This window comes from Gymnodraco acuticeps, unplaced genomic scaffold (genome assembly GCF_902827175.1).
Source record: "Gymnodraco acuticeps unplaced genomic scaffold, fGymAcu1.1, whole genome shotgun sequence".
Classification (NCBI taxonomy): Eukaryota; Metazoa; Chordata; class Actinopteri; order Perciformes; family Bathydraconidae; genus Gymnodraco; species Gymnodraco acuticeps.
In genome coordinates, this window is record NW_022991340.1 from 204,957 (window position 1) to 232,537 (window position 27,581).

General features: G+C 40.5%; 1 protein-coding gene across 15 annotated transcripts in view; it reads left to right on the top strand.

Moving 5' to 3' along the window:
- The window catches only part of LOC117562664 (neurexin-2-like), a 153,731-nt gene that overhangs the window by 22,688 nt on the left and 103,462 nt on the right, over window positions 1-27,581 (top strand). For 5 of the 15 annotated variants that reach the window (XM_034240500.1, XM_034240507.1, XM_034240495.1 and 2 more), the window contains exons 2-7: window positions 4,131-5,276; window positions 6,654-6,674; window positions 11,984-12,013; window positions 12,256-12,267; window positions 18,606-18,907; window positions 24,585-24,746. In XM_034240500.1, coding sequence (XP_034096391.1) covers window positions 4,577-5,276; window positions 6,654-6,674; window positions 11,984-12,013; window positions 12,256-12,267; window positions 18,606-18,907; window positions 24,585-24,746 — 1,227 coding nt within the window. In that variant the 5' untranslated portion in view covers window positions 4,131-4,576. The remainder of the gene's footprint in view (window positions 1-4,130; window positions 5,277-6,653; window positions 6,675-11,983; window positions 12,014-12,255; window positions 12,268-18,605; window positions 18,908-24,584; window positions 24,747-27,581) is intronic. The other 10 variants (XM_034240508.1, XM_034240503.1, XM_034240510.1 and 7 more) reach the window with 5 other exon arrangements.

Here is a 27,581-nt window from a genome sequence, read left to right on the forward strand (position 1 = left end):
CTCTACTATAATAATTAATAATTCCTTACATTTATTATAGCGCTTTATCAATGACTCAAAGCGCTTTACATATACACACATTACACATATATGATACATGCAATGGTCAGATACTGTGGACAATACCCACAGGAGCAAGTTCAGGTGAAGTGTCTTGCCCAAGGACACACCGGCTTTACAGACGCAGCAGCGGCGGGTTTCACCCCTTGATCTGATGATCATTGCACAGCGCACTACGCCACACCGTCCATCTTCACGCCTCGAGGTCATCGAGGCGCTTTTACAGGTACACATTAGTATTATACATGTACTGTGGACAATACCCACAGGAGCAAATCCGGGTGAAGTGTCTTGCCTAAGGACACAACGGCCTGACGCAGTGGCGGCAGGAGCGGGTTTCGAACTGGAGTTCCCCAGCACTCCCCCTTGATCTGATGATCGGATGCACAGACCACTGCGCCACCCGTCCCTACTATATACTTTATTAGATTGATATTATTTATTTACTTCAGGAGTCAGTATTATACAAGTACCATTGATTCAGGGTGAGCAATGCTGTGTATAAATATGGAGATTCTTATTTGTGATTTTTCACAAGCCTCACATTATACATAATAGTCAATGACTCTCTGACAGACATTAGTTTAAGCCGGAAAAACATTGAAAGCTTCGAGAAAGTTCACTTTTTTTCTTCCTATTCTGCTACAAAAGACATGTCATAACAGGGTTACTGCGAGATTGATTTTCTATAAGAGTCTGAATGTTAGTATATGGTTAAAAAGCAACATCACATTCCCATGCCATGCGACTATTTAAACTCAAGATGTGTGCAGAATCAGGTTCACGGTTTGTGCCAGACTACACAGCAGCTTCACAAAAGCCCCTTTGGAAAACAGGCCTTTGTATGTTTCATCTGCCCTGTGTGTGCTAGCCTAATAGTCCCTGAGATATTCTGAGTGCTACAGAAATTGATGTAAGAAAAGAAAGAAAAATAAACATGAGTGGGTGATGCCTACCGGAAACATGGGGGATTTCAAAGATACAAAAACAAAACGGATACAGAGGAATAAATGGCACAAACAAATCACTGCAAGTAGATTCAATCAGTTGTTGAGGCTGCTGGTCATCTACGCTTTCCCTTGTTTGGTAATTAGATCTTATTTATTTCTGAAGTTGTAGGCTCTGCATTATTTAAAATGTACATTTGCTGCCTCCATGCCAGTCTTGTGGCTATGTTAACAGAAATGTTAGCGTTGGATATAATATATTTTGTGAGTTTTTAGGGAGGTGTGTGGCGCAGTGGTTTGTGCGTTTGTGTTCGGATCAGGTGGTCAGAGGTTCAAACCCCACTGCAGTCAGCATGTTGTTGTGTCCCTGAGACACTTCACCCCAAATTGCTCCTGTGGGGATTGTCCACAGTGTTGAGTATGTAAGTCGCTTTGGATAAAAGCGTCTAACAAGTGACATGTAATAATAATAATTTGACTAAAGTAGGGCCTGTTCCATGTGATGTCAGCTCGTTGAAATAAACTTGACCTTATGCTTTCCAGCGAGGCAACATCAGTGTCTATAGATATGGTAGGCCATACTGTATCTCTGTTTTATGTTTATGTATTCCTCACATATTATAACTATTATTCATCATCATCACCCATGTGGATATATCTGCTCCCACATAATGGTACAATTATGAGCCCAAGTTACTCTTAATGAGCGTCTCAATGGGAGTTGCTGCAAAAATAGTTCATCATGTGGCGAGGTTATGAAGCTTAAAGCACCACATGCCTCCTTGTCTTTTTACATATAATCATACTAATGTGTTGTTTGTCTGACTCAAAGCGAGCTGAGCTCAGGCACATACTGTATATACAACTGCGACAGGTTCTGAGATTCATTTCACGCACCGCACCTGACCCTGGCAAATTGCAATTCATCCTATGAAGAGGGTGTCAGTTTTTTATGACCTTCCAGGATACAGCAATTCCCATGATAAACCCGTCTATCAGAAGGGTTTTCTCCCAGCCTGGAGCCTTCTAATACTTTGAGGATACAACTTTGATTTATTTGCTGTGATGCACTCTCTGTTGCGACATCTACTTTTAGTAAAAGAAACCTGGCTGTGGCAGTCCCTCATCAGCAGGAGGCCCAATCGAGGCTGCAATTCCCTGCAGACTCAAACTCGTATTTTATATCTCTCTGTGGCAGAGATGAAATCGGGCCAAACTTGCATATAATACTTCTGCTGCTAGTTGAGAAAGGCCTATACTGTAAATGAAAGAGAGCATGGTGTAATGTACCATAACAAATATGTATTGCTTTTAGACAAATTAGCTCTTTTTATGGTTCAATGCAAACCCCAGAGCTTTTTCTTGATATAGTATTTAGAGGTAATTTGTATTTTTTGTATACATATGGATTGAATCAGAGTGGATCAACCTCTTATATAAACCGCAACAGTATCTGTATTTCCTTTTCTCTTTGATGAGGATGACTTTGTGAATGTCAAGAGCAGAAATCTCAACATTCAAAGTATACACACTGCATTCTCAATTAAACATGTTGTGAGTTTGATCAGATGTGTGATGTGTGGCTTGGAATATGGTTGGCTTTATTCACAACTAAGTAAATTGTAAGTCGACTTACACTGACTTACAATTTGTTGTATGGAGGCTGTGGCTCAGTGGGTAGTGTGCTGGACTTTGAATCAGAGGATAGCAAGTTCGAGTCCCACTGCAGTCAGCATGTCGTTGTGTCCCTGGGCAAGACACTTCACCCCAAATTGCTCCTGTCCACAGTACCGAATGTATGTAAGTCACTTTGGATAAAAGCGTCTAACAAATGACATGTAATAATGTAATGTTGACGTTTCACCAAAAAGATTCATGCAAAAGCAACACTTTAGATATTTTGTATCCCATAGATGTGCTCTTTGTATAAACATTCACAGGTTTGAATTCCCTACATTTAGGATTTCAACAAAAAATTAAACTGAAAAAAAAAAATAATACACAAAAATATACATTTTAATAAATAAATAAAATTAAAGAACTAGGAAAAGCACTCATACCTTTCTTGGAAATAAATCATTCAGAATGAAAAAGCTTTAAACTTGACCTAACGATGAGCATATAGTATCGAGGCATCCTTGAGAATGAGTGTTGTTCCACTCTTTCGTGCAAATTGGTTGTTACAGATTACAGCTGCTGATTTTGTTTTTGATCACTTAATTGGATCACACAACGGTATAGCTTTTTTATGTTTTTTTAATGGGTTTTGGACAGCAGTGGATTTATTTGGCACGGAGGCATGAGCTGTAACAGTCTCTGGCTACAGAGACAGCACTTGTCTGTAGAGCTCTGCTCTCTGCAGGGAAATTGTTGTTAATAGTGAAAAGATAAAATAAATGCCACCATCATCCGTCGAATATAAATGATGTCTCCTGGAATAGGTTGTGTTAAACCACACTGTTGGTCACCGGCTGTAGTTTTTAGCCTTTATAAATGGTAACAATGAGCCAATGATGGGGAGGTTCCCATTTTGTTTGTGTCCTGAGGTCTGTGAGGCGCACCATCTTTTGTTATAAAGTATTGAATGTGGTGTTGGTTTGTTGTTCGGTTGGTTTGTTTCTAACACAGACCTCTTCCTTTCTATCACCCCCAGCCTCTGGCCTGCATGTGTTGTTTAGCTGTAATGTCTTAGCTTGATCCCAGGAAGCGCAGAGGGCTTAAGGGGCTCAACATCACTGAAGTTAGTGAGGCCATGGACTGAACCAAAACATATGTGGGGGTGCTTCGAATCAGAAGGTGTTCCACCAGCTTTTGGAAATCCCTCTGTTTCCCTTTTTTTGCGTGGATGCTAAGACATGAGGTGGGGCGCCAGGATTGAGATGTTTCTCGGCTTAGGCATCGTGTTTCTGGACTCCATAGGCCATCTTAATGCAATCTAAATTAGAACCGCTGCTAATAAACCCCTACCATATTTCCCTCTTCCCCATTTTAACTATTTGTCACCTTTTCTAGTTCACTTCCATGTCTTTTATAATGACTGTAGAATATTTATCCTTTTTTTTGTAGAATCATCTGTTGGTATCCCTCCAGCTCTTCATAACATATTCTTCTTTTATGTCTTAGGATGTTGGGAGGCTGAGCAGAATGGACGCTGTATCTAAGCTGTGTGCCTAGCTAACCCATGGAGAACTGACAGGAACAGCGCTGGATGGAGGCCAAGACACTGGATGGCGACGACGAGGAAGCACATTGTTTTGTGGATCACTTGTGTTGTTGGTTCTCTTTCTCTGCCGATCCAAAGTAGATGCAAAGTGTTCTCAGATGTGCCTCATTTGTTCACTCTGTCACGTGTCCCCCATGGAGAGATGGCAACAAAAATCAAGATAGACAGTCAAGGCTAAAGAAACACATTCACTGTATGTGGGATTTGCAGTCTTGTATCTGCAAAGTTTTTTTGGTCGTTAACTAAGAAGTGTAAACACTAGATAACATTATCTTCTCACAGCTCTGTTGGATTTTGTATGAATTATAGACCACAGGGGAGCCAGTAGGTGTAGATAGTAACCACAATGGGCAGGTGTAGAGACGAGGCTTCCTGGTTACTGTTGTTAGCCGGGTTGGTGCTAACAGCTAAAGCTTTGGAGTACGAGGGTGTTCCTGGGCAGTGGACCCGCTATGGCCAGTGGGATGCCAAGGCGACAGGTGAGCTGAGCTTTATCCTCAAAACCAACATCAGCAAAGCCCTGGTTCTCTATCTGGATGATGGCGGGAACTGCGACTTCCTGGAGCTTCTCATCGCAGACGGGAGGGTCCACATGCGCTTCACCATCCATTGTGCCGAGCCGGCCTCCCTGCACACCGAGACGAGAATCAACGACCTGCGCTGGCACAGAGTCCTCCTCTCCCGTAACCACAGAGAGACCCGGCTGGTGGTGGACAACGAGGAGAAAGTGGCTGAGGTGAAGTCCAAGAGAAAAGAGATGGTGGTGGTCAGCGACCTGTACGTGGGGGGGATCTCCCCCGATGTACGTCTGTCCGCGCTGACGTCCAGCACGGTTAAGTACGAGCCGCCATTCCACGGCCTTATAGCCAATCTGAAACTAGGGGAGGCGCTACCTTTACTTCTGGATGGCCAAGCTGTCCATAGTGATTTGGAGTACATATGTGCCATACACTCTCCATGCAACAAAGGTGTGTGCTCCGTCAGCCAAGGAGAGGTCCTCTGTGACTGTATCAACACCAGCTACAAGGGAAGGTACTGCCATGAAGGTAAGAAGAATATCCTTATTTTTGTATTAGAATACATTTTAAGCATGAGTTGTGTTGTGTTGTTTGATCTGGGGACATGTAATGTGTGGTTGTTTATGAATATTAACCACCTTATTACATTATCTTGTGTTCTGTGTTTATTCAATTCAAGGCTTTTATTGTCATTTGTACATAGCTACAGTGTAGTTATGACAATGAAAAGCTTAGGTCACAGGCTCCTCCAACAAAGCAACACAATATAACAGATAATAGTGCAAGTAAATACAATAAAATATAATATAATAGAAATAGTGCAGAATAGTCTACAAGTAATTGGAATATTGATATATATATAAGTTGCAAACAGATGAATGTTATGGATGTTCTTTTAAAAGCAAGTTGTCGGTATACAGAAAATTGTGAATTGCTTCCCTTCATGATTTGACCATCAAAAGGCTTCTTTTGAACATGTACTTTTGCAACTGAAAACCTTTGGCCTTATGATAAGCATAGCTTTCAAATGGTTAAATCCCTTATTAACATCACCTTCTAAGTATACTGTATGGTCTGAACACTCATTAGGCTCTGGAAAATAATCAATAAATCCCACTTTAAAGCAATCCAGGTCAAAGTGTACCGCAACAGTACTTAAAGGCTGCTTGGATGTGCGAGTCCGGCTCTCAGCAATTATCTTCAAAAGTCAAAGACGATAAAAGCTTCCTAATGTGTGAAATGTTTGAATGTTTTCAATAGAGATGCATTTAACAGGCCACAAAATGGGTGCAGTTTTTTTTTATTCTTAAAGGTCTACAAAAGGGTGAGGACAGTAAATTAGCATTTACAAATAATCTTTGGAACTTGCATATACATGAGTAAAATGGAAATTAGTGATTTGTCAAAGATGTTTTCCTCTTGGCCAAAACCTCTTATAATAATACACGTTTATCTCGGTAATTCTACAGTGTTTTTCCACAAGGTCAGGGGTCACAGGAGGTGCAAAAGGCAAAGGAGGAGGATCCTTGCATGATTTATAAAAATAGACAAGCAAACTGCATACCTTTTTTGTTGCATGTATTAGAGCACCGTATTACCTAACTCTACAACTAACTACATCATTATATTAACCACAAATACAGTATTTAATCACAACCTACAATTAAGTATGTAGGTTAAGTACAATAATTAGCTTTCCGACTGTTGAAAGACATCAATCTGTGACTATCTGTGATTATATATCAGATAAAATACCACTTATACTTTCTAGTGGTCGAACAAAGGACCAAACTGTCAAGGCTCTGGCTGATTCTCATGTCTGTCTTCATGCATGTCTTGACATGGATGGAAGCAGCAAGGTTTAGCAAAACATTAAACATGTCTGTTGTTTTGATTCTCCTGCAGCTGTCCAGAAAGAAGTAGAAGGTAAGACAATGTATTTCATAACGAGCATAATGATGAGCATAATTTGTTTTTCATGATGCTCTTATTTGCAAAGGCTATTCACCCGCAGCCTCAGTGTGTGAGAGTGTGTTGGCTTATTATCAGGTTGTTATTGTCGGTTTGGACTGCAGTTCTGACATTCAACAAATTAAGCTGAAAGGAGATATACTATTGCTGGTCACAAGGTCACAATGGGAAAAGCACTTAATGTGCTGAATGCTCATTGTATATATAAACATTTGCTCAAGGTGACTGGAGAGGTCTCTACAGTACGTGGGTGTTCAATAGGGGGAGCATTCATATACTGCATCACAAAAAAAATGACTGTACAGACATGCTTTGTTTTATTATTTATAGCCTCTGTATTTTTCCTTTCTCTGAAGAGCATATCTTCCTCACTGCTGTTTAATGTTAGGGTTTTCTAAATCATCATGCCATTATGATTTAAGTTCAATATGTGGATTGAACTTAAACATGATGGCAAGCTGTGACTGGTAACTGAGACGAATTATAATATGAATTGCACAATGATGAGGAATTTTCATTGGTTTTTAAGAGGAACACATGTCTTTTCCCGGGAAAATACACACTTCCCTCGTTATTCGCAGATTTTTACCGGACATGATTAAACTTGGGTTGCTAATGAGGTGCACATACTGAACCTGAGATGAAGATTGAAGGCGAGGAGGGACATTTGTTTAGTCGGCATCAGAAGGAAGCATCCATCTCCCCAGTAAGGACCGCTGGTTGTGGTGAAAGGGCAGCCAACAGGCTCAGGAGACCAGCCAGTGTGCACTGAACCACTGCACATTATAAATCACTGTGACTGACTCAAAATGCACCAACCCATGCACACCTGCTCTCCAAAATCCTGCATTTGGCGTGCGACAGCAAAATCGAACAAAATTGCAAAAATGTTATTGTCTTCATGCGTTGTGGCTTCGCAAAGTGCAGTAAAGTAAAAAGTCACTCGGGTAGAATAGCTTTTATTTCAACAAACAAGACGATAAAACAGATGATATATTATTATTTTTTTAGAGGATACATGTTTTGGTATAGATTCTGTTTTTAAAGCAGCACGTAACTAAGACTTGGTGGCTGGGGTATATGGCTGTGCGCTTCAGTAACAGTTAATAGGTTTCATGGCGGCACTATTTCCAAAAACAAGCATTAATCATTCTTAATAAGACCAAAGATGGCGCGGGGCTGCTCACAGGAAAAAGGCAGGCGTTATTAAATGACATTCTGCAAAGAGAGCACATCACAATGTCTATTGGATTAAAGCTTGTCATGGAGACAATCCCCAATGCACAATGCATGAACACAACAATGACAACAGCAAAATCACCAGATGCCTTATTTTCTAGCCTTCATACAACTCCATGCACTATCCCGCAGTCTTTGATGTCCTTGCCGCAATGGAAATAAACAAATCCATGCATTAGCTCCTCTCCCCAGGGGTGGCAAACATGGTAACCCATATGCTATATTTGGTGTTGGCGGTGGGTTTTAAGTGGTCCGGGAATTATCTTTATTTATCTGTGGAACTGCTTTGAGGCAGATAAACCTTGGGAACAGCAGGTGAGTCTTCGGAGTTGTTCATCTACAGTATGCAGCACATGGGCTCCCGCTGATCTGTGCGGACAAAGGCCATGGCAGGGCATGCTCTATTGTCGAAAGAGTGCAGCATCCTCTGATGTTCTGTGTGCAAAAAAAAAAACAGGTCTGTGAAAGAGAGATAAGGACAGCCACCTCAAATACAGAGGAAAGAAAAATATTTCCAATACGTAAGAAAAACCTTCCACACGTGTCAAGTGCTAACACATTGCCATTGTTTAGTTTTGCCTTCAAATTTTAATGTGTAAGCACACAGTGATGACTCACTACTACAGGCATGACAAAGAAGGTATAGAAATCTCGTTAAACGGGACACAGTTGTTCCTGGTGGGCTCGCATCTTTCAGCCGCAGTGACCTTGGTCTAATCCCTCATTACAGCAGGCTGTGTTATACCTTACTTTTCACAGAAAAACACATTTGGCAAATCCTAATCCTCGAGCAATGGCTCTTTCTTCTCAGATGCTCATTAATTAACGTCGTAATAATGACTGAGAGGTCCTTCAACATCTGCATATGTTTGTTATTTTTTCTCTGCTATATTTGTTTAATACAAGTTAATTAAATTACAGGAAATGTATTTCCAAACGTTCATAATGTTACAAAAACAAGATGCATTGAGCTGTTTAGGGGATATAAACTAGAGAAGAGAAATAAGAGGGCAGAAGAAGGCTAGGAGGTTAAAATGTCAGCAACATATCAGGCGGAAACATATATCCAATAAATAATGTATAATGCGAGGTTTCCTTTATCATAAATTAAACATCTAACTTGAATCGGGATCAATCCAGACCACGGTAAATAATAATAACATAATATATTAATATAAGGAGTAAAAACCTTCTCAGCTGAATGCTAAATAAGTCAAAAGAAACGTATAACATTTAAAAGAAATGTACCTTCCATCGCCGGGTTATACATTTCCGTCTGCCCTTAAACTTGCTTATACTCTTAGGGTTGTCTCTTATCTATAAATAACAAAATGCTAGATTACTGGTAGGGATGGCGGTTTATTTTCACACCGGCTTTCCCTTCCATCGGGGCTCTACAGGTCTAGCCGGTTATCTCTGCATTGCCGCACAGAGATTTAGATGGAGGGCTCAGTCAAGTAGGATGAGCATATTCAATGGTTGGCTGCCCATATCGAAGGGCATCGAGAGCACCACTCCCCATCCATTTTTCTTCAACTCACAGCTCGATGGTTGAGTTATACTTTTCTAGCTGAGGTACTTCTTATGTGCTGCCCATCGTGGCCTGTTGGTTACCAGCACCAGACTCCTTACGTCAAAAAGCTTGGGTCAGTTTTCCTCGCCCTCGAACTGTTATCATAGCAGAAATCACCTGAGTCATGATTAGATAGACTGGGCATGACTAAGCAATGGCCTGTGGCTTCGTGCCTGCTGCTTATTAGTTGATGAACAGGAAGTCTACCCCTCCACATCCCTGCATTGAAAAGGACAAAGAAATGGAATAGAAAATAGACAGATTCCTCCTGCTGTGTCAGAATGGGGTGTTGCTGGGAGAGTGTGTCACTTTTAATGATCATCAAGCTCCCCTTTTAGCCCCTGGTTGCCATGTCATAATTCCACCGAGCAGAAAATACAGACACCATCTTAGTATGTCGTGTACGAATCACCTGAAAGGTATCGCTGCTTATGCCTTGATTGAACATACGTTGGCTCGTCATGTAGCATGCAGAGCCACAGTGGGGGGGGGGTGCCAACAGCAGCTCGTTGTCTGCTGCGTAGACAGGGCTGTGGTTAAATCCTGTCTAAGCAGAGGCTCAGTCACTGGCTTTTCAATGACACACTGTATCAAAAGCCTACGTGTTGGCAGGCAAGGACCCTCCCAGGGGTAATCATGTCCATTTCTCACCAAGAGCGGCAGCATGGACAGCCTTGCTCAGTGGAACGTGCTAGAGAGGTATAGCCCCACCTGCCCCCTCGCAAGATTTTACCTAATGACTGACTGGGACTTGAACTGTGAGTGAGTTGCTGATGCACTGAAGAGAGCTGTTTGTGTTGGCTGGCACACATGACTCAGGTACCCAGCACTCAGCAGAAGTGTTGCATTGTGTTATCCCCATCTCCTCTTTTGGCAATAGTAAAGGTATGCCTATATAATTGCTGGCTGAGGTATTGAGAGATGTGTATGTGGCTGTGCTTAGCAGACTGAGTGAGGGACTGGTGGTGGTGGACACAAAACCTCAATCAAATTTGGCTTGGATCGCCGCAGTGTGTGCAGTGCGACCAGATGGACTTTTCTACACCGTCACCTGCAAAGGCTCAGCAATATCCGGTGATTGATAGGCTGCAGTGTAATTGCAGTTTGCTGTGTCCATAGATTTACTATAGCTTTTCTTTTTGTTCCCTGTATGAGCAATGAGCATTGCAATACAGTCAAAGGAAGTACTATGTTACATTTGGTTTGTGGTACCCTGTCTGTGTTAGTTTGTAAGAGTAGTCATTTCTGCATTTTACTACTCTTTTTTTATTATGTTATCAGATAATTTAATGGGCGTTATCAGTGGTTACAACTATAAGTCTAATGTGTCAGACAACCCAAACTGCACCTGCTGCTTTGCAAAAGTGAAACGTAACGTTTTGTAAGCAGCCAAAAACACTTGTCAACGAAAAATATTGAGACTTTGGGTAAAATATCCATGTTTCTATAATAAAAGTGAGGTTTAACGTCTAACACAAAGACTCATTAGCGCCACATGGGACACCGGTCTCCTGGGTGAAAGTACATACATGTTCTCCTTTTACTACATCCCCTGACTTTGCCTTTCCTCCTCTTGTAATGACTAATATTGCGAGAGGTCTATGTCGGTCTATGTGAATAGATGATCGACCCTTCTAGTGGGCACCTGCTGACCCACATATATGATGCCACTGATAACGCCAATTTATTCTGCGATTTTAATCAGCTTCTTGTATCGACTGGTTGCTTTATGATACTTTAAAATCAGTGAGGCTTTAACGCATTTTCAATTTGCAGCGCCATTCTCCAGTGAACTGGTTAAGTGTGGCAGATCATTAGCGGCTGACCTGTTACATGATGGTTGTTACTGTATATCAGTGTTCCACCACCTCAACCTAGTGAGCTCCATTAGATGGTAAATCCTGTGTGAAACACTGATGTTGGCTGAAGATTTATTGGATAAGGAATGGTGTCACATCTGCCCTTTTATAAAACGCTGGCATATGAATGTTAAATAGGATCAAATGGATTGGCAGACCACCATATCAGCGCGTAGAGATGAGCGACTACGCCTATAGAGCCTTGTTGGAGATCATAGTGTTACCAAGTGTAATATTTAAACATCATTATAAAAGTAGGATTTATCTGATACATCTCGAACACTGTCTGCATCAAGTAAACATACAGTATGTGTTCCATTTAGAAAAAAGCATCTGTGTGAGCAACTACCTGTAAGGGTTGCACCGATCAAGATGTTTTTTTCTCTCCTTGCCTTCCCTCTCCTCCCTTTTGAGATGTTTGTCTGTTTTTAGTTTATTTCCCCTTTATATTTTAGTTTGAACTTTGACATCCGTACCTGCCCCCAGGATGTCTGTCACAAACTGCAGTCCAACATTGTGACAATGCTTTTGTTCTCCCAAACCTCTTTATGAACTTCCTGTTTTCGTATCCTTTTTCTGTTCTTTCCCTCAAGGTCTGGCGCACATGATGTTAAACCGCCAAGGTATGGGGTCTATTGGTTTTGCTTTTCCTTCCCAGCCACCTGATCACAACATTCCCCTTCCCCTGAAATCATTTCAGTTAACTGTGCTGCACTAATATTTCCTCTCCTCTTTTTTCATATACTTGCTTATTCGTTTTTTGCTTCCTGTCATGTTTTACTCACTACTCACTCAATCTGTGTCCGTCAAACCCTTGTCCTGACCACTGACTGAGCTTCTGGAACATCATCTTTGACCTCTACAGTTTTTCGCCAAGGTAATCCATCTATGCTCATAGCATCTCTTCGGTTTGGTTTCATGGTGTTTTCCTTCAAAGGAACGAAACAGGTTTAAAATAAATAAAGAAAAAAGGGTATTACATGCAAAAGGTGTCTCAGATGTGCACAAGAGCAGCTAATGACGCTTCCTGTTTAAATAAACACTCAAAAGATATATATTTTTGCCTTCTAGAAATAGTTGTATGCAGAATTGTCATCAAGTTAAAATATAGTACTCATTTCCAAATGTGCTTTAACTTATGATCATTGATCAGTGGGTTGCAAATAACATTCCCTTCAAATGATTTCTACATCGCAGTTATGGTAATGTGTTTCATATTTACAAAAGCACCGACTTAAAGTGACTGATGGAAGAAAGTGTTTGAGCACAGTAGGTGGTTTCCCCCAGTAAAATATTAAGAGCCTGCAAGAGACACTACTCTGATGTTCAATTTGGGTTCAAGAAGAAATAAAATATATCAATTGCAAACTCTTAACGGTTTTTAACTCAAGTACAGAATACATTCATTGATAATCGTTGTAGAATTAAGGTTCTAAGACGTAAGTACAAACATTGGAAGAAAGACATGTATTCATTGCAACATTGGGAACCATTTCAGCATTAGAGAAAGTTGTCATTTTGAATGAATGATACGGGTGGCACAGATCTACGTGTTTTCTGCCACGTTTTGTGAGATTCAGACAAAAGTCACCATCCTGTCTCCATGGCAATCAGTGTTGTCTCTAATCATAGAGGCTCTCACTGAGAGTATAATACACTGCTCGATTTTGCCTTTTCCTCATCAGCTAAATGATATGTAGATAACATTTCTCCTTGATTGAATTTTGACAAAATAACCCTCTAAAAACGACTAAGCTTCGTTGTTTGGTTATCGTTAAATGCTCCTTTTATTAGGGACATTTTTACAGGATCGTAGAAGGAATATACAGTTGATTCTGATTTCCTTCTTCGGACCAAATATCCATAGATACTATTATAAGTACCCTGCGGATTTAAGAGGAAATAGCTTTTATGTTTGAATAACATTGTTCCCACTCACACTATTGAACAAATGAAGATGAGAAGAGTGTGAGGCCGTACCCTGGGTGTTCTAGATGTTCTGGCGTATGGCTGATAACGCTAATATTGACGTCTTTTATAGTAGATGAAAAGGCTTAAGAGAATACTTCCGTGTGATTACATCCGTTTTTTCACCCCACTATAGATGGTGGAGCTTGAGGCTATACGTGACTGTGACATTATAGATTAATGTCTGGATTCTTTGGTTCCCCGCTTTGGGACAAAGTTGTTCATGTACAGAAGCAGTAATCAGTCTTTACAAGGCCAAAAGATAATGTTCAATTTAAGCTACTGCTTTAATTGACAAGTATGCAGAGATAAGAATGTAGTTGGATTTACTGTATGCTGGTACTGCCTCAATGATGATGGCAATGTCTGCTATAGTAGAGTAACAATGCTGTATAAAATATGTAGTAACTCATGTAGAAAGTGAGTCCCAAAGGCCAAACACAGTGAGATCTTTCGTGAAATTAGAGCCAACATGTAATTGCTCCATTTCATGCATCAATAAGGAGGAGAAGTTGGTAATTGATTGTTGAGCAAAGATTCTTAGAAATAAGCCTGTGAGGCGAAGCACATCAACGATTAGTTACAATGTAAAGTGCATCTGACTTCATGGGATATACATGAATCATTCCATTTGTATTCAGCCATTTAATCCTTTGACAGACATGTATTATTAACTTCGACAATGTCCTAGCCTTAGCCTGGGGGCACACTCAAGGGAGAAGTTTGATTTGATTTGAATTAATTTGGCCACAAATAATTAAAAATGAAAAACACGCCGCAGATGCCCAGTTTTGAGAAGGAAGTAAAAGCTTTTCGCAGACTTGGGAAAGTGGTTCAGCCCCAGATCGCTTCTTCTAGTGTGTACACACCAGTGGCGAACCGTCAGGGCCTTCAAGGTATTCAGAGAATACCCTGGAACACTCAGATAAAACAAACAAAAAATCGATTTAATTATATAAATAAAATGTATATAAAATGAATAAATGAGATATCTGTGTTGTTGATCTGTAATATTACAGTGTTACGTTGATTTGTTTGTCCTTCTCGGACCATGCAGTACGCGGCGGCGGGGGGTGTGTGTGTCTACAGAAGGTCCAGTTGTGATAGACACGGTTTGCCACTGGTACACACAGATGTACAGTAAATAGTGGGTTTACTGAGGCACAGGTGTAGCTCAATGAACACCTCGAGAGCTTATGCACGTCCCTGCCTCCAGATCAATAGTGAACTGCTGCCCCTCTATCCCCATGCTCACTGCCTGACTTATGTTTGGGTGCAAACAGCCGTCAACTTTCACCTCCGCCCCTGAGCAGGAGATGAAGTCGGCAACTGCCATCTGCGCCCCAGGCTATTAGACCACTTTGAAATTAATCATGTGCAAAGCTTCATATTAATGAGCAATCCACATGTTGACATTTTCATGTGGTGCGGCCACTGCAGCATGGTGTAATTGCGGCGGAGAGTGGAACAGGTGGGCTAATGGGAAGAAGGAGCAGATCATTTCTTCCCACCTGATGGCAAGACCTTCTTCCTCTACACTGTTTGATGTGAATCTTACTGTGACAGTAAGCAGCTAATGTATAGCTCAGGGCAGTCCCTTTAAAGATGATCCTTTATGGTCATGGGCATGGGGGCAACGCTGGCTGCTATTAGCTATTTCAATGTTAACGTTCCACCCAGGATGTTGTAGCTCCCTTCATATTTTCTTGGATTGGCCGTGAGCAGCGCCCCGAGGACTGAGCAATATTCATTTCCTGAATTTAGGGAGGGGGTTGCCAGTAAGTAGGAGATTGAATGATGTATAGTAAGATGAAACCAGTGAGCGAAGGAAGGTTAGCAGAAAGCAGCTAGATCTGGCATTGAGAAGAGAAGATACACATGGTGTTGTTAGCATATTCTGCTGAGCCTTCTTTTTCTGTCTATACAGGCATGCGTTTGCAAGGAGACATATTTTGGCCCAAATGTCTTAAAGCAGCCAAGGTATCAGGTTGATAGCTCTGCTCCCGCTCAGATGCAGTATGCCTAAAGTGACTAGGCCGCTTCTCTTAGTACTGACTGCAGCCAGGGTCTCTGATGGCATTTCCTCTGAGTTCCAGCCAAAGTCTATCTGGTGTCAGAGCAAACACAGCGAGTATTGCCTTTTTCACAAGCTGGTAAACATTGTTGCTGCAGACAATGAGCCTCCTCTAAGGTAAACAGTAAAGCAGAGATATGGCTCGCTGCCTTTTCTAACACCCCCACACTTCCACACGTCTGCTAGTGACGTGTTCATTGTAGAAAGCTGGGAATTACAGGAAGACGATTGCACAGGATGTGATGCACCACTCTAGTTATATGGACTGTAAGAGACAAACCTTTTGTAGATATTAGATTCATTGTAGCTCTGCCTGAGGTGTTATTAACTGCACATGTACAGTAAGCACTTTGCTAAAGTAGGCCGCAATACTTCTGGTGTCCCATTATAATTTGTTCTCGAGCACCAAAAGTTGACTTTCGCTGTGCTGACTGTGCACCTGTAATTAGGTTTTCCCCTACAGCATCAGTCAAATGACAAACTCCACTCTTAGGCGCAAAAACAATAGCTTAGCAAGTTGCTGTCTGCTCAGTAGATGAGTAAGTACACTGCTCAAACAATAGAGACTAATGGGACCACTGATCCTGTTGGCTTAAATTGGTCCCGGAGTTCAGAAGCCGACATTTACTGTACAAACAAACATAGGCTTAAGGGACAGCTTATCCGTCTAGTTTGAAACAGCTTGTTCAATAGCTTTATCTTTATCTCACAAACAAGCAAAAGGGAGGGTGTCTATGCTGGCTTTAAACAGCCCATTCAAGAGTTCAAAAATGCATACACAAGTTAACTTTACCCCATGTGGTTCAATGTAAAACAATGGTTAAGTGTTTTACCTGGAATTGTGTAGTTTGTAATAAATTAGGAGTGCTTGTCAGAATATATGATATACTCTGTTGGGTGTATTCACATGCAGAGGTGGAGAGGTGCTGCAACACAGGCAGTATGAGAAACATGAAGCACTTTTGGACATTAAAGCATGGAAACATGTCACAGTAGAGGCACAAAATACAAATATGCTCCTGAAAATGAGCCTAATAGGGCACCTTTAGCGATAGTGTTTGCGTCTTCGATGAGTTGGCAGTCACTGGAGTGCATAATAATATATCATTGGTGTTAGCTAATAAGCTATTTAGCTAACTGTGGGCTTCAATGACAGTTGTGTCTTGAATGTTAAATGAATAACCCTACAGTACAGTGCCATTTTTTAAATACATGAAAATAAATGAATCAAAGTACAATAATTACATTTGATTTATATTTATGTATTTATTCTCTCTTCCTCCTTCCTTTTTCAAATAATTGGCTCACATTTTTCTCTTTCCTATTTTTTCATCTCTTCCTTCTGGAGGTATGGATATAAGTGGCTCTTCACAACGCTAGTTAGCCCCATATATAATTGCAGCAAAAACAAACTAACTGCACAACACATTTAGAGTCGTGTTTTACACATTGCAGAGTTGCAGATAGTGTGTACAAGTGATGTGTGTTTCAGTATTCAGTTCACAATACACTGAGACACATCCCACAGGACGAGTCTGCGAAATCACAAAACAACATTTTAAGACGAGCTGTATGACCTTTGCCACCGTGGTGTCAAGTTCAGTCTTTAAGAGTTTGCTGCTGTCTGCACTCAAGTGGTTGCATGACTTCACAGTCTCAAGATTTAAAACTTGCTCAAAATAGTAACCTTTTCCCCAAATTCATATTGTAGTTTATAGAGTACATGTGTTTTCAATTGAGTGTGTGTATTTCTGTTTGTGTGTGTGTGTGTGTGTCTTTCTGTCTGTCTGCTTACAATATGTTTTTTTAAATTTATTTAAAAAGGTAACTTAGTTAGTTATCATTCGGCCTATATTGCAATAGTTGTCTAAAACCCAAACAAAATGCCTTCTTTTCTTTCAAGGTCCAATCATTAGTTGCATCATTTCTGAATGACTTGTATTATCAAGAATGGATTTGTGTTATCTGTAATGGTTTTTGACACCAAGGACACATTTACAAGAAACGATTAAAAATGACAAACATCTACCTTCTGCTCCGGGTAAACCTGAAAACTGCTTTTATTTGAGCAGCCAGGGAAATAGTTAAAGGTGGGGTAGGTCATTTTGGAGAAACCAGCTCGAGTGCGCTAGAATTTGAAAATACACAGCCGGAACAAATCTGCCCCTTCCTTACAGAGCCCCTCCTCCAACACACACGAACGCGCACATGACCAATGGATTTTTTGTCAAAGCACTTAAGATGTTCATTGCTATCGGGATGTTAAGAGCATTCCATGGAATATAACAAAAAGTGTATCTCGAGCCGGTTTCTCAAACTTACCTACCCCACCTTTAAAGCCATCATGTTTTTTCTGTATATTTTACAGCCTCGATGGAAATTATTCGAACCGCGGTGGTGAATTAGAGGTCTAGTCAAGACTGACACCTTTATATTGTTCATGGGTCAATCATTTTTCTTTAAATGTCACCGTTGAATAAAGGATAAGGCTGGAAATGTTCTATACTTTTTCTTATTGTCAACAAATGTTAAAGAAAACATTTCATTTTTTAAAGTGCACATTTTGAAAAAGGCTGAATAATTTCTTTAAATAACTTAAGCAAACATCTGTTGAGAAATAACTTCAGCTGAAAATGTGATGTGCTCCTGAGAATATACAGCACAAACACAGAGTATGTGGGATCAACTCACAGTCAAGTGTTGTTTCCATTTGCATCTTTATTAAAATAACCTTTTGTAACACTCTGTCTTACTATTGTATAGAGAAATGCAGCACAATGAAAATGAGGCCTTGGCTAGACAGACTGCAGGGCCAGTTTATTGTCAGTCTTGGTCTTTTCATGTCATTTGTTGACTTTAGAAGAAAAGTAGAATATCGCTTGACTTATCCTTTGGTGTGCAAACACACAGAATATTGTGATCTTCCATTGGCAGTACATTCGATCATCAGAATGTACAGTGATTTTTTGCATATGTGAATAGCTCCACAAATACCTGCATTGTCTGTTCAAATTAGTTTTGGTGAATGATAATAATGTATAGGTCTTTTATGATTGCTCATCAAAGCCTTTCCTTTCTCAACATTAAAGTAGTTAATGAACTGCAGTAGGTTAATTAAACTTAATCCTGATGACCTTAACAATTATCTAAGATGTTTTTTCCTCCCCTCTCAGGGCAGGAGGAGTCAGTGGCCACCTTCAAAGGCAATGAGTTCTTCAGCTACAACCTGTCCCTGACTCCCATCCAGAGCAGTTTGGATGAGATCACGCTGTCCTTCCGCACCCAGCAGAGGAACGGCCTGCTGCTCCACACCGGGAGGTCCGCTGACTACGTCAACCTGTCCCTGAGGAACGGGGCTCTGTGGCTGGTCATCAACCTGGGCTCTGGTGCCTTCGAGGCCCTGGTGGAGCCCGCCAAAGGAAATTTCAATGACAATGTCTGGCATGATGTTCAAGTGACGCGCAACCTCCGCCAGGTGTGTACTGTTTACATCTTACTGTCTGTGATTAGCATACACATTACATCGGGATCACAATGAGGTCCCCTATTATACTGTTTTTCATTACTTTATTATAGGTCTCAGATATATACAAAACATGTCTCTGAAGTGATTGGCCTCGAAACACCAAACAGATCATGGCAGCATCCCATAATCCCCTCTGTTTCAGCCCTGTTTCCAAAGTGCTGATTCTGTGTCTGTTACTGTAGATGAAAATAAGGAGCCACTCCCCACGCCCCTCTGAGAGAGATTTGGTTACAAAGAACTCAATGGTGCTCTAGGAGGAGATTCAGGTGATAAGGTGTGGGGGGGGGTTACCTTGGTTGGTGATTGGCTAATGGTTACACAAGCCAATAAATCGTTATGACATCACAAAGTGGCCAAAATCTGATCAGCTCATTTTCAGACAGGTTTTTATAGAAATGGATCAGGACAAAAAGAGAGAGAATCTTTTTTCACAGAGGGGACACATGTTGATGTAGAAGAGACATGAAAAAGTGGATTTTGCAAAATAGGTGACCTTTTAAAAATACCCTTCTTCAATAACATTTGCTGAAAGATTATTATGGAGCTTTTGCTCAATGACGCCAAAAATCAACTGCCTCCTGAAGCTTGAATGAATACTTATCTTTAACTTTTATCAGATTGTTATGAGGTCCAGGTATTACCAGTGTCATGGAATAGGGTTTGGTATTATAGTCCACTATCAGAGCAAACACTAACAAAACTGTGTTGGCTCCTGTTGAATTATTAATATTTCTGCTCTGCTGAATTCCCTTTTTTTCATGCTCTGATAGATATTACAAGCACATCATATTAGGTCATTGCCCTCTTCCTCATGAAATAGATTGCTTTGGTGGAAACCACTGTGTCCTTTTTATAATCAGACGCAGGTTTCTTCTGCAGTCTTCAAAAGACTGCTGTAAAGTCTTTTTACCTTTTTTGAAATGAAGACTCAACTCATGCAGCAATATCAATCACATTTATGTGTCTTGCAGCAGTGATGACAGTTCTGCAGTCTGGTCTTTTTTATACCTTTTACAGGACAATAATCGTCTATCAGATGTTCAGATCTTGACAAACTACCCTTAGATAAAAAGACCATAAAAAAAAAAAAGCACAAATTCAACTGTCCGAGCGGTCATGGGGAAAAAAGAGCAGAGCTTTTATTGAATGAATACAGTCATTGCTGTATTGTACTGCTGTACCTACTGTACCGTACTCCGGTCAAGTACAACTCAGCCCATAAGGTTTTATATTCATTACCGTCCACTGGACAAAGAACAGTGCTCAATTCCCAAACTAATTTACAGACTGCCAGGAAGTGTCTGTATAACATTAAAAGTTACCCTGCTTAACCCTAACCCATTAAAAACGGCAGTATATTTAACTCCATCATAAGGTACCTTAAAACTCTACTAATCATTAACAAGAAAAGGGTTGTTTGAATAAACCCATACATAAAACATTACCCCTAAGTAACAAGTATTTCACGGTCATCTTTTCTGGCCACTCGAGGCCAGCTGAAACAAGTTGAGAACACAAAACATTGGCTTATTATCACCACTTAAGTTGATAGCGAGAGCTTGTTGGCAAACAGCTGCTTATTTACACATTCAATTACAGAGTAACGGTGTCATTCATCAGCCAGAAACAAGAGTTGTGTTTCTGGCAAACAACTGTATGTCCAACATTGACTCTCTTGTTGCAAGTTTTTGGTCTCCTCCAATCGGTTGCTTAAACATTCTGAACTACTACAAGTTTTCCATTCGAATGTAGCTCACATTTTAGTCATATAGTTTGGAGAGAATCTATGCCTTATTGCCATGAATTATGTTACGCTGATATTAGGTTTATCGTGATAAGTAGTTAGCGCTAACTTTCTCGTCAGGTACCTGTTGACCACTTCGGAAAGAAAAGTGCTCAACAAGATGGCGTGACTAAAACAGAGGCAGTCAAACCACAAATAGCTGAAAACAGTGTAGAGAACAATGTGATATTATGGCATTGATTTGTCTTTCATGGATTAATTTGCGTTACAGTCTCATTTTCACTCCAGACAGATTTGATGTCTGCCTCTATTTATTTCTTCTCTACTTCAATGGACGTTTCGGTCACATGCTTCATGTATGTCATGATTAATTGGCGCCTGCCGTGCAGAGTGGTGTGGGTTTTTAGAGCTGCTTTGCTGAGACAAACAACATATGGTCTCGTCTAATAGTACTCCTCGAAAAAGTCCTAAATTGGCACATACTGGGCTGTGTGACCAAAAAGTGGCGGCACAGAATTTACGACAACTCAAGCAGAGCTCCTTTCAGCCAAGTTGCAATTCAATATTCCTACCTGTATACTGTAAGTGCATTTAGAAAATACAACATCCCTGGGGATTATTTCTATTACAATATTGAAACCTTAGGAGAATTGAGCCTTTGAAAGCAAAAAGGCCCAACCCAATTTTATGCCAAAAAAGTAACCTCTTAGTGAATGTATATCTGAACCACGGTTAGACCAAATGTGTTTCAATGAGCTTTGTCAGGCACAGTGCATTTATATGTTTCATTTATTATCCTCAGTAGGACTTATATTGTATCTAACTGTCATCATCACCAATGTATTCTGTACCTCTCACATTGAGGTGAATATAAAGTTGCATCCTCTTCCTCATCTATTTCCTTACCCCGGCTTCCAGAGGAGCAATCCAGTGCTTACAACGTCATTTATGCTTTCAGCTATGGATTTGATCCCTGTGTAAATTGCTTTCCCTTCAGATAAGTTACCCCACTGACATGTAGATAGGGGAACTGTAACTCCCAAGATAGGGCTTCTGGAAACATTTTATTAGATCCGGTGGAGCTTTTCAAGCTAGAATTTCTCCTATTACCCTTCCCTATATTCCCCTCCATCTGTCTTTTCTTCTACTGTTGTGGGCAAACTGACTCGTGATCTACCCACCCCTTCTGCCCCTTATTCCTCATTCATTCATTATTTATGGGCAAATACTGCACAAACACACATGCAAACAATCCTAAATACTACTCACAAATATGACTGCACCGGCTATGTAAAAACGCAAGAGGAATGATGATGAAAGGTTGTCTAGCAGCCAGGAATGCAACCTGAATATTATTCTGCCATTTGCTTCCACTTAATGCTCCTTTTTCAACAATTACCATCACCTCTGAAATGCCAGTAAATAGATATGGATAGGGTATATAGTCATCATTAGGAACTAGTCATGCTTTTTCAGACGAGTGAAAGCGAGAGCAGCATCAATCAGTTTCCAGGCATGAAAGCACTTTTCTGAAGTTTCATGCATTATCATCAACCCTCCATCAAGCCCTGCCATTGTCCTCCTTCCAAGCCAAAGATACTGAGGGCTTCAGCACTGGATAGACAAAAAATCAATACCTGCCAGCAGCAGTGAATGGTGAGGCAGGACCTTGCTTCAGAGACCCGACACCTGAACATACCCTGTCAGGTCGTTCTCTTGTTTTTATACTCTTGCTTTTAACATACCAGCGATTTCACACAAGAGACACCACACATTTAAGTTAAGTTGAGCTGAGATACAGTTTAAGGACTTCTAAAAATGAGTGCTTGAACACATTGATCATCTTTTTTATATGAGCAATTTGTCCTCAATGAGGCCGCATCAATTTACTACTCATCTACTTATGCAGTAGGTATATTACACGATGAAACGGTTCCGCATTAAAAGGTCTAAAAACGACTAGAGCTATGTTATATATTTTGTTGAGTCGCATTCTTACATGACCTCAAATGTTTCAAAGAAAACGATTAACTAGTAAAAGGTCGTTTTAATCCAAGTAATAGGCTGTTTCATTTAGTAGCATATAGTACTTGGGTATTCCCTTTGTGCGTGCTTCAGCATTGTGGTTGTCTGCCAGAAGCTGTCATAAATTGACTTTCTATCCAGTTTTAAAGAAGCCCTATCATCCCATTTGGAGTTTTCTCTTTTCTGTATGTGTGGCATTCAGGTTTTTGTGCATGTAAATGATCTGGTCATACCTTAAAACGCCTCCACTGGACTCCTTTGTTTCCTTTTGTAACATAATGACATTACTATGTAACACTTGCACTCCAATTGGCTAGCTCCAACACATTGTTCGAGGCTAAGGAGCAGGACACCTCTAAGCGGTTGACCAATCACAACAGAGCCGGCCAGCTAACCAATCAGAGCAGACTGGGCTCTGGTTTCAGACAGAGGGTGAAAAGAGGTGCTGCACACTTTTTGAACATTTAAGCAAGTAAACATGTCACAGTAGTGGCCCAACATACAAATAGAACCAGAACATTTGGGTAGGTGGTCCCCTTTAAGCCACATTTTAAGGATACTCTTTTCAGATCATGATGACAGAGGATTTAAGTCATAAGATGTATGGATATTGTGTTTGAAGAAAAACAAGCTGAACAAGTTAGGGAAAAACACATTTTTACAATTAAACTGCTTATTTTTGTGATTTTTCGAGTCTTAATCACCTGGTTTGTTTGTTGTTAATTTGTCTCCCAGTAAAAACCTCCCGAACAATAAAGGACTCCTAAGTGACACAACCTGAAAGCACAGACGAACTCCAATGATCCCTTTCTATTTCCCGACTCCACAGAACTCTGTCTTTGTTATTGTTTTGATTGAGGGACCCAAATGGCGAAGGATGACACATTGTGCTTTTAAGTCCATGTCTGTTGGATCCGGCGGTGGTTGTGGTAGTAGCCTAGTTTTTATTCATACTCCAGAAATGTAGCTCAGATCGTGTCTCTTTGATCTTTTGGTCTTTATATAGAAATCATCCCGTTAATATCTGTGATGCCAATTGCTCTATAAAAATGTGTTATTCCACTTACTTAAATTTTTCTGTTCCATTTCAAATTAAAAGAGGTATATATATAATTGTGTAGTGAAGGTGTATTTGACAACTGAGAGAGCAGTCCCCCTACATATGACTTGATCTATAATATGTTATAAACTTACAAAACATTTTCTGTATTACAAATTTCCACACAATAATTGTGATTGTCTTAAAACAATAATTCAATTAATTAACTCTTTGAACGTTCATGTCCCCCTTGAGAGATCTTTAGTCAATTTAATAGGAATAACTGTTAACTAATTCGCTTTTTTCCAGTTGTTTCCCCCGCACTGGGAGCTGTTACATTAGAGCAGGAATGTGTGTTAACTGTAGGCTTAATGTCATGGCAACAAGCACCTAAATTCTTCTCCTATAGCCTTTTTTCGGTCATTCGGTTGTCTTCGGCACATTTGGTTTGTGTGCTGATGAAACTGATATGGGATTGATCTTGATCCATCTGCTGCCATTACACACGATGCTATCTTAACATCTTTAATCTCACATTTCCTGAGTACGATGTAGCAATTATGTTTGCAGTGGAGGGTATATCTATGGTATATTGACTCCTCTGCCATCCTGCTAAGATATCAGAAGCAGAGATTAGCTGAGATGAGTGAACCATGAGAAGCTGGTCTTGTAATTGCCTTCAAGATCTGACATTAAGGCGAGCTCAACCCGAATCAAGAAATGAGGCATTAAAAAACGAGACGGTTCTTTTTGTAAGAATCTCTCCATGTCTTGTCGTTTATGTCACTCATACCCTGTTCCTGCTGTGGCTCCTCTAGGTGACAATCCTGGTGGATGGGATTCTCACCACCACAGGCTACACCCAGGAGGACTACACCATGCTGGGCTCCGATGATCTCTTCTACATCGGAGGCAGTCTGAACACGGCCGACCTGCCAGGCTCCTCGGTCAGCAACAACTTCCTGGGCTGTCTGAAAGATGTGAGTACAGCCTGACCTCGGTCCCATCAGAGGACTGGAAACACAATCCTTCCCCTACTTAGATAGCACTACCCATTCCTATAAGCAGAGCATGTTCTGCGTATAGAAAACCACCCCTCGCGTTCGTATCGATTCTCCTCCCGTAGGGTGTTTGAAGGAGAAACATTCAGCTGTGGAGAGCATATGTATTTACAGATTTCTGCGGGACTCCCTTTGAGAATGCAGCACTAATATACTTGAGAAACAGATGCATCTCCTCATGTTCATTCCTGAATAGCACAGCATGGACTATTTTCCACGTTTGTTATGCTTTTTAAACCCCAGCCCGTACCTGCCGCGTTGATTATCTCGAGCAAGCAAGGCTCATGTACTCGGCATCAGAATTAATATAGACAAAGCAGTGAATAATGGATTAATTCCCAATTTCAGCCTCTGCTTACAAATATTTAATGAAGAGAGCAATCTCATAAAAAGCAAAAGCCGAGCAGCAAAAGTGAGAGAAGTGCTTTTACTTACCAAGGGCAGATTAGGAGAAGACATGACTAAAACAGAATTGAATTATTAAATAGTGAAGAGCAAAGTAGCATAAGTGTCGAAGAGGCAGATTGGTGTGTATATATTTCCTTGGGGTCAATACCCGGCTCAAACAAATGAGTTTTCTTCTACCGGAGACATTATTGTCAAAGGATATAAGACCTTATATTCCATAAGTGTGTATAAACTATTATTAGGCTTTGCTCTTGATCCCCATTAAATCCAGCTGTATGGGATTCAGCAGGGAGTACAATGCACCAAGGACAGAGCAAACTTGTCACAAAATGCGCAAGGCAAATAGAGAACCAAAATCTGACTAAGCTCGTCCCAGCAGCAGCCAGTTGGAGGAACGTATAACAGATAGCAGCTACTTTAGAGTATGTGTGAGGATGAGACATTGGCAGATTACAAAAACGGTCAGTGCCTTGTAATGTGAAGATTGGTGATCTTTTTGAATATTGATGGAGACTGTGACAGACTTTGATGCTCTGTCAGAACTATTTTTCAGACTTTCTTACTCCAATCCAGGGCCGGCCCTAGACTTATGGGGGCCCTAAGCAAGCTTTGGCTCACCCCCGCGCTATCCCACTACACACAACACAGAACCAACTTTTGTCTTATGATGTTAGCATAAGCACACATATTGTATAAATAACCATGTAAACACCGTGGACCTAACCTCCTCTAGGGGGGTCCGGGGGCATGTTCCCCCGGGAAGATTTTTTTTTTTTAATATTGAACTTAAAAGCATCAATCTGGCAAAATTAAGAGATCTATGGATACATTTCTCAACACCCATATGAAACAGAACTGTGAACAGATTTTTCTTTATGGATATTTTACAAATCACTTAAACTTTATTCTTGTTTTGTCATATAGTATTTCATAACTGTTTTTCATTTATTCTCTCTGGCTGTCCATCTCATAATGTTCACATAGAAACTAGCTGTCAATAGAAATATCATTCAGAAGAATTATAATTTCTTGCAAAAATCTGTCACAAAAAGAGGTTGCACATTTAAATTCAGGTGTTGTTATGGCAACGTCAGTGGCCAAACAGCCACATTTACTGCTGCAAATACATTCAAACATGCTGTTGACACGCAGTGGCAACTACAGTATGCCACCATTTCAGCTGACTTTTTCTCAGAAATACTGTCACATAATATCCATATATTTCAGTGCTAGGTTGATGCTTAACTAAGCTAACTATGAAACACTTTAACTGACAGGACTCTGGATCAACTGTGTACTGTGAGGTAGCTTCTAGCTTCATGTCGAACAGTAAGTCAACATTTCCCAGAGAGCTTTCTTTGAAATCACCAGGTAATGCTAAAAAACATTACATTTACACAGGATAGGTACCTGTCAGCTAATAAGACAGATGTGTATTTCCATTCAACTCTCTGGTTGGTCTGGTGCCTTGCCTCTGTTGCATTCACTGAACACGGGAAATTACAATCCTGCCGTCCTCTCTAGTGTCATGACGAGGTTCAGGTAAAGCACGGTTAATGTATTATATTATTGACTCAATAATATAATACATGACTTTGAGAGTAGGCAATCTAGGCATATTAACACAATTAATTAAACATACTTATCACGGCGACGGTGTACTGAGATTTTTGTTTTTTTTGTTTTTTCATTTAGTTTTTTTCATTTAGTTTTGTTGCTAGGGTGCCCCTTAGTGGCTGCGGGGCCCTAAGCGGCCGCTTATGTCGCTTAATGGGTCGGGCCGGCTCTGCTCCAATCCAATCGAGTTCTACCACTTAGCATCAACTTTGTGCAGTCACAGAATGTAATTATGTCGGCAAACTAAAATCGAAGTAATTTATGTGCCGAAGTTTAGTGATGACACATACACAGAGATTTTAGGGACACATTTACATAATCTTTTCAGCTTCGCAGGGCTTATGGTATGGCAATGTCCTCCGTCTGTTGTCTGCCAGATTTTGTCCTCATTGAAATATTTTTGCAACTTTCCGATGGATGCCGTTAGAGTAGTTGTTTCCTAAAGAATGAATGGTACATTCTTTGATCCCCTGAAGTTTGCACTAGCGCCAACATTACTTACGTTACTATTTGTGTTTTTGAGTTGTAATTTCTCGACAACTATTGAATGGATTGACGTCATGCTTCAGTTAATAAATGTCCCTACAGGAGGAGTTGTTTTGATTTTAGTTATCCCATGACTTTTCATAAAGCACCGCCATCAGGTCTACATTTCTCAAAAAATAGTACTGCTAATTACAACATGCTAACTAGCTATAATGCTAAACTAAGAAAGCAAATCTGGCAAAT